At 31.2% G+C, this 8,380-nt stretch overlaps 1 protein-coding gene across 1 annotated transcript; it reads left to right on the top strand.

The window, feature by feature from the left end:
* Positions 1-5,582: 5,582 nt before the first annotated feature.
* On the top strand, positions 5,583-8,246 carry BX664DRAFT_277769 (FAD dependent oxidoreductase-domain-containing protein). The gene is made up of 6 exons (XM_051541375.1): positions 5,583-6,138; positions 6,216-6,396; positions 6,611-6,774; positions 6,834-7,009; positions 7,095-7,308; positions 7,393-8,246. The coding sequence occupies exons 1-6, from the start codon at positions 5,739-5,741 to the stop codon at positions 8,172-8,174; spliced, it is 1,917 nt and encodes a 638-aa protein (XP_051401517.1). The 5' UTR covers positions 5,583-5,738; the 3' UTR covers positions 8,175-8,246.
* Positions 8,247-8,380: the final 134 nt, after the last annotated feature.

Here is an 8,380-nt window from a genome sequence, read left to right as displayed (position 1 = left end):
CTTCTTTTTGCTTTTTACATCGATCATCCGGTTAAAGAATTATCCAATGATATGTGTTGGTAGGAGGATGTCACATTCTTACTAGTGTTAAGTGTTAAGCGATTTTTTTGGTTGTTAGGTTCAAAATAAGAAAAGTAATTCGGATGATTGAAAGAGAATAAGATAAATAGTGAGCACCAGTACTTGATTACGCAAGCACACGTATAAGAAAAGAGATAAAATAAAAAAGAAAAGAAAAGTAAAGAAAAATAAAGTCTTGTTCCAAATTTGGAAGGTAAGAGAATAGAAGTTGTTAGTCTGACTTCAAAAAAAAAGGGTGTTGAGCCAATCAGAGAGAATAATCCACAATATAATTAAGTTAGGATGAAAATGAAAAGGATGTTTTTTTTTTTTTATTAAAAAAAAGATAATTATATTACTGAAGAAAAGAAAAGGAAAAAGGAAAAAAGAAGGGTATTTATACTAAATTATTTGATATAAGAAGAAAGAAAAATCATTTATGTCGTATCAGCGTATTTCGTAACCGTATGCGTAAAATAAAACTAAAGAATGCATTCACAAATAAAGAATAAAAAAAAATACATTGTAAGATGGAATCAATTATATTGACGTGTAACAAAGTAGTTGGAATAAAAATAAAAGTTTTATTAAATAAAAGTATGACTACTATAGATCACTAATTGATATACTATAACTAACTAAAATTGTTATAAAGAAAGGAAAGAAATAAAAAGAAAATAAAAATTATCGCATATCTAAAAAATAAAAAATAAAAAATAAAAGTACGGACTTTGAAAGTTATTATGCTCATGATCTTTTTGATACTATCAAGAAAGATATATATCAATGTATAAACGCTTCAGGGCAACTAATATAATGAATCACTACACATATGATGATTCATCACATCAATGAAAAATGAAATACTAATAAAATCATACGCACTGTATAACAGTATGACAAACTAAAATAAAAAAGAAAATAAATAAAATTTGGTCATCAATCTTAAATATGCTGTAATGATACCAATATTACGTATCACTCACTACGTACTTATATATAAGACCAACAAAACTTTTTGTGTAGATACATCGTCTCTTTTTTAATCATCTTTGAAATAAAAAGAAATCTCACAGACTTGTTCTTGTCTCCTTTTTTTATTTTTTATATACATTATTATCAACATCTACACCAATTTCACAAAAAGGAACTTACCATAATATGATTTGTACGATAGATGATCAAATAATATATCAAGACAGTATATGAATGTCAAATAACAAAAGGATAAAGAAAAAGAAAAAAATAAAATAAAGAAAAATCAAGGAAGAGTATTTTATAGAAAATGATAAATTTTTTGCTGAGGTTACTAAGAATAAAAAAGGGTGGTTAATTCTTTCTTTCTTTTTTTTTTTTATCAGTCATCGGATAATGATGATTGTTTTTTATTGATGATAGAAAAGAAAAACAATGAAAAAAGAAGCTTACTTTTTCTACAATAGTTTGGTCCTTTTTCATAGGGATGCTAAGAATAGAAAGAGATATAAATTATTATTTTTTTTTATCAGTCATCGGGTAATGATTGTTTTGCATTGATTATAGAAAAAAGAGTGATGACAAACAATGCAAGAAAAAAAGAACAGGCTTTGCTGTTGAGAACAATCAAATTATTGATTTAGCTATGATCATTAAGAAGACTATAATAAAGAAGAAGAAAGCTTCTATTGATATCATCAATCATCAATCATCAATCATCAATCATCAATCATCAATCATCAATCATCAATCATCAATCATCAATCATATGAAAAAAAAGGATCACCGCAAATATATTCATAACTCCAATGCAAACAAGTCTCTAATCACAACGCAGAAAAATAAAAAATAAACACACTTCACATGGAAAAAACCAGTAAATTTAAAAGCTGAGGGTTGTGCACCTTCCCTTGTTATCTATTCCTCCTTACTCACCCCATCCGTGCTTCCTTGCTTTTTTTTTCTTTTTTCTTTTGATCGTTGTTTGGCTGAAGAAAAGAACCTGTAGATCTTTTTTTTTTTTATTGAAATAAAGATAGCATAAACTTTTTACTTATTTTGCAGGAATTCCGACTATCCAGGTGCAAATTTAAAAATAAGACAACGCAAATTCATTGTTTTTAGGGAATTCTTATTTTCACCCCCCTCATTTTGTTATTCTCACCTCCCAGGGTAAAAAATAGTCAATAAAATCACCTTTTTCCTGCTGTCCTAGGTAACCCGCCAAAATAATTCTACAAGCCAAAGACGACTATAGGCATCTCAAACAACATTCACAAATTAGTTCCTCTGACACGAAATACCTTTTTTTTTTAAAAAAAAAAATGCACATAGTATATATTTTATACTATTATTATTTTATTTCTTTAATTTATCTGAAATAAAACGTTGTTATATTTGTTCCAGTCTTTTATTGATTCCAGTTGGTGATGGATGATGGATGATATATGATGGACGATGGTTGATGGATGATGGATGATGGGTGATTGCTTTGTCATTTACTATTCTACTTCTCTTGAACTATTATGATAAAAAAAATATTACACTTCTTACCTTTCATTTAAAATAAAAACTTGTTTGATATCTGAAATAATCATAAAATTGTGGCTGTTTAAAGTCATGCATGTCAGTTTGGATAGTCTTACCAGGACGCATAAAGAACTCTTTTTCTTTTTTACGAAATATGTAATATATTGGTAATGGGTAATGGATGATGGGCGATGGATGATGACTGAATATAAAGGTTTTGATGAAATTTATCGACTATAGGAAAAGAAAAAAATCAATTTGCAAGGTTGGGGTTGGAGCGAAAAAAAAAAAAAATCAAAAAATCAAAAAATCATGTCAAATTGTCGTCAGTGGACGGGCTTCAAAAACCCACCCCTTTGTACGCGTTTTGCTTTTTTTTTAATTTTTCTCTTTCTTTTTCTTTTCTCCATCCACTTTTTTTTTCACATTGGGTGTCCTCTTTGTCTGTGCGATCTTGTCAAGGTAGATTTTATTGGATTTGGAGGGTTTTGAAAAAGGGATTTACAAAATACATGGGGAAACCCTTTCATTTTGGATGTAGGATTTAGTACAGGTAATGGCAAAAATATTTTATAATAGAATGTGAATTACTTGACCTGGTTTTATTTTACTAATAATGTGAACGAAAAAGTGACTGGATAACAAGCTTCTTTTGGTTAGGAAGGGCAGCTTCTTGTTAGGAACTCGGTGGTGGACGAAGGCTTCTGGTTGGTACTATAATAGATACAAGTAGTGATAGTTTTACTTAGTCAGTATGTGGATTTTTTTTTTTTTTGAAATAAAATTATATTACTTTTTGTGATACACAACAATACACTTCCATGGCTCTTTTTTTTTTTTTTTGATGATGACAATCATTATTAATTGATTGAGAGATGACTGAATTGACTTTTCGTTCTTGGTTTACCTTATAAATTGGGAGGCAAGGTGTATATTGCTATTAATACAGCTGAAAGAGAATGTCATCGCGCATCTTCAGTCCAAATTTGATACAATGATGATAGGTTGCGAGTGAACTACAGAGACTTACCAGCATCATGTAATTATTATTATTCTTATTGATTGACAATATATATATATATATAGTAAAAAATTGACAATCATTTATCATTTCTTGAAGAGAAAGGAGGTCATTTATACTAAAAATATTTGTTCATGTAGACATATACCTCTTTATACTTTTGTAACTCACTCAAAAATCATCATCATTACATTAAATTTGGAGTTAAGATACATGAAATCATTCTCTTTCAATTGCATTCATAAAATTTACTTCTTACCTCCCAATCTATAGACTAAGTTTTTTTTTTTTTGTTTTAGAAAAAAAAAGAAAAAGTGAGCATCAATGTCGCCATTCTTCTACCTAATCGTCAATAATTTGATATCGTCGACCTCCTCTAAAATTCAAGTCTTGTTTAGGTTGATTACAATTTGTGAGTCATTTTGAAGTCTATAATTTATCTTTTTTTTTTCTTTACTTATATATTAAAAAGAGTTTGTTTCAATTACAGATGATGCTAAGCATTAAAGTGCCTTTAATCAATCACAAGGTAACGCTTCATCTAAATTGTTCAGGTGACACGAAGATCATCACTGGCATCAATGTTCGCCATCCATCATCCATCATCATCTTAGGATACAGTATTTTTTTTTTAAAAAAAAAAAAAACATGCCATCAAATTTACAATGTATCAGTAATGAGATCATGGCAATCAATCAAGTTTTTCGCTCTACACATAGAATATTCCTTTGATTTTTTTTAATATGCCTGATGACTGATGATGAGACAAAATAAGAAAGGATTATATGAGCAACATGGTTGGGGACAAAAGGAAAGATACCCAAACGAACCTTAATCATGTAGTTACGATAAAGTTTAAACTATAGATATCAGATAATAATGATGATTATAATGTTCCAGGCTTAATATCGTGTGCATCTTCACACGGTCACGTTATACGTATATTGATGGCAGGAAGGATCATCATACTAACAAGATATCTAATCAATTTTGATTTGATGAACAAAAGGTATACTAGCGCATCCATTTGAGTATAGTTAACTCGTGATGATTGAATTTACAGAAAATAATAAAAAAAAAAAATATGGAAAAGTCAATGCAACAGGTACGTTGAACTTTACCTTTAAAGGGAATCCACGGAAAGAAGTTTGATAGCCGACTGGGGGAAGATGTGGAAGGGAGGGGTAAACAAAATACGCCTGCTTGTATTTTTAGTAGCTGCAAGCAAAAAAAAAAAAAAAAAAAAAAAGGTGATATTCTCAAATCAGATCGATTATTTGGTCTTAATGATTTTTTTTTCTTTCTTTATTCTTATAATGAATGATTTCAGTTTCCGTTGATATATTTTGTTTCAATGGGACCCTTATTTTTTTTTTTTATGTCTCAAAGGTTCAAAAAAAAAAAAAAACAATAGGCGGAAAGAGTATCGGTGCTTGATTGGTTTAGAAAAGAAGAGGAGTCCGCTTTTTGTTAATAACCGACATTTCGTTGGATTATCCATGGAAGTAAAAAAAAAAAAAAAAAAAAAAAAAAAATACACTATGGCATATATGGCAGATCTTGAAAATGGTACAGTACCAATAATATTGCCTTGCTCTATTTGAATATAATTGTATCTTTTTTTAACAACATAATATTTATTGATTACTTTGATATTGATGATTCTATTTTAACTTATTTGTTTTTATTTCATTTTGATTATTATTATTTTATAATACGCACTGTTTTCTCCTCTAATGGTAAACAGTTAGATCGACAAAAAAAAAAAAGAGTCTAAATACTGGGGGAAAGGAAGTTCTTGAAATTGACAAATGAAATCACCGAAAAGTTGAGGATGTTAATGACACGGGCCAATAAAACAAGGTTATTCTCTATAATACTTTCTATACTTCTTTTTTTTTTTTAGTGTGATTTCTGCTTTTTTTTTACAAAGAGAAATTTTACTACCATCAATTTGTAAATCCCGACAGTGACACTCGAGGACTTTTTTTTTTTTCTTAGATGATCGGTTTTTTTTTTCTTTTTTTCTTCTTTTTCTTTTCTTTCTTTACATTATCTTTTATATAGTCGTTTCATACCTGAATCTTTTCTAATATAGAAAGATTAGTCAAATTATCCATCTCACCTATATTCTCAAATAGCAAACAATAACATGTGGAGACACCTTTCACGTTCTAAGAAGATGCTGGCTACTGCTACTTTAGCAGGTGGTGTTGGTACTGCTTATTATGCTTATGAACAAAGTCATCCTCGCAATGTCTACTTATCTGCTCTGAAACACCAAGAAAAAGCTATGGGATCTCTTTCAACTATTCAAAAACTAATGCCTCGTAGTGTTGCTTTTGCAGAAGCTATACAACAACAACAACAACTTGATAAGGAAGATACATGGCAAGCTCCTTCTCGTGAAGAAATGTTAAATAGACTAAAGGCTGGTAAACAATATGATCTTTTGATTGTAGGTGGAGGCGCTACCGGTACTGGTACAGCTTTGGATGCTGCTACACGTGGTTTAAATGTTGCTTTAGTAGAACGTGATGATTTTGCTTCAGGTAAAAAAAAAAAAGAAAAAAAAAGATGTGTGGAAAGAAGCTTATTAGTCATATTGATCACTGGATTATCTTAATAGGTACTTCATCTAGATCAACTAAACTCGTACATGGAGGTGTCCGTTATTTACAAAAGGCAATCATGGAATTGGATTATGAACAATACAAGTTAGTGGTGGAAGCTCTTCACGAACGCAAGGTATTTTTGGATATTGCTCCTTATCTTTCAAGTCAATTACCCATCATGCTTCCTGTTTATAAGTAAGTTTATATCGGATGTAAAATCGGAACGACGGGGAATATGAACAAAAAGAGAGGGGGGGGGGAAGGGCGGAAAGGAAACAAAATAGTTTTTGTCACCCATATTACCGTTTTTGGTGGTTTGGTGAAAAAAAGCATATGGGTGTAGATACTGGGGTCACATTGGTTCGCCGACAAAGAAAAGAAAATAACTAATTTTTTTTTTTTTTTGTAGATGGTGGCAAATTCCTTATTATTGGGTTGGATGTAAGATGTACGATTTGTTTGCTGGTCGTGAAGCTTTGGAAAGTAGTTACTTTTTGACACGATCAAAGGCTCTGGAAGCTTTTCCTATGTTAAAGAAGGATGAATTGGTTGGTGCTTTGGTTTATTATGATGGTAACTGAAAAGAAAAAGAAGATTATTATTATTTATTAATATATTCAATCTCCACTTAGGTCAACACAATGATGCTCGAATGAACGTTGCTCTTGCTATCACTGCTGCATATCATGGTGCTACTGTGGCCAATCACTGTGAAGTTTTGGATTTGACAAAGAATGAACAAGGTCATGTTGATGGTGCTGTTTTGAAGGATACTTTAACAGGTGATCAATGGACTGTCAAGGCTAAGGTAAAATAATAATAACAATAACAAGAACGAATGATCAAAATCGAAATTAATCCTTTTTTTTTTAATATTATGATTTATGATTTAGGGTGTTATCAATGCAACTGGCCCATTCACTGATGGTCTTCGAAAGATGGATGACAAGACTAATGCCGAAATTGTCGCTCCTTCATCTGGTGTTCATATCATTTTGCCCAATTATTACAGTCCTAGAAATATGGGTTTATTGGATCCTGCTACATCTGATGGTCGTGTTATCTTCTTTTTACCTTGGCAAGGAAATACCATTGCTGGTACCACTGGTAAATAATAATAATAATAATAATAATAATAATATATTAAAAAAGAGAACTCATGTTTTTTTTTGTATTTATTTATTAAAATAGATTCACCTACTGAAGTCACTCAAAATCCATTACCCAAGGAAGATGAAGTACAATGGATTTTGGAAGAAGTGTCACATTATCTCAGCGCGGATGTAAAGGTTCGTCGAAGTGATGTACTTGCAGCTTGGTCAGGTATTCGTCCTTTGGTTCGTGATCCTCATGCCAAGAATACACAATCTTTGGTTCGCAATCATATGATCAATGTATCTGAAAACAAGTTGATTACCATTGCTGGTGGAAAATGGACAACATATCGTGCGATGGCTATGGAAACAGTAGACAAGGCTATTGAAGTATTTGATCTGAAACCTACTGATGTGTGTCATACTGATAAGGTGATGCTTTTGGGTAGCAAGGGATACAGTAGTACGATGTTCATCCGATTGGTACAAGAATTTGGTATGGATACAGAAGTGGCACATCATTTGGGTAATTCTTATGGTAGCCGTGCTTGGGTTGTAGGATCTATTGCAGATCCAACGACTGTTAGTTGGCCCACTTATGGCAACCGTATTGCACCCAACTATCCTTATGTGGAATCTGAAGTCCGGTATGCTGTCCGTCAAGAATATGCATGTACTGCTGTAGATGTATTGGCTCGTCGTACTCGTTTGGCCTTTTTGAATGCCGAAGCAGCTCTCCAATCTTTACCTCGTGTTATTGAAATCATGTCTGAAGAACTCAAGTGGGACAAAGCTCGTCAAGTAGAAGAATATGAAAAGGCTGCTTCATTTTTGGTGACCATGGGACTTGCAGCAAATAGAACTGAATCATCTGCTTAGTTATATTATTATTATTATTAGTATTATTATTTCCCCCCTTCTTTTTTTTTTTTTTACCTTTCTCTCTCTCTCTCTCTCTGTCTTTTTATATATATATTTATTTATTGATTTAGAATAGCATTGTATAATAAACTTTTCTTTTTTTTTTTTTTTTTTTTTGAACTGTAGAAAAATGTCATTCCTCTTTTGGTGTACCTCGTTCTTTT

Source organism: Halteromyces radiatus (assembly GCF_025201355.1).
Source record: "Halteromyces radiatus strain CBS 162.75 chromosome Unknown BX664scaffold_3, whole genome shotgun sequence".
Classification (NCBI taxonomy): domain Eukaryota; kingdom Fungi; phylum Mucoromycota; class Mucoromycetes; order Mucorales; family Cunninghamellaceae; genus Halteromyces; species Halteromyces radiatus.
The sequence above is the reverse complement of the archived record's forward strand: the minus strand, read 5'-3'. Positions and strand labels throughout refer to the sequence as shown.

Excerpts from the sequence above, each read along its gene's own strand:
- BX664DRAFT_277769 (XM_051541375.1), top strand. The coding sequence starts at position 5,739 with ATGTGGAGACACCTTTCACGTTCTAAGAAGATGCTGGCTACTGCTACT. Across the intron at positions 6,139-6,215 it reads ACGTGATGATTTTGCTTCAG|GTACTTCATCTAGATCAACT; the intron begins GTAAAAAAAAAA and ends TTATCTTAATAG. Across the intron at positions 6,397-6,610 it reads ATCATGCTTCCTGTTTATAA|ATGGTGGCAAATTCCTTATT; the intron begins GTAAGTTTATAT and ends TTTTTTTTGTAG.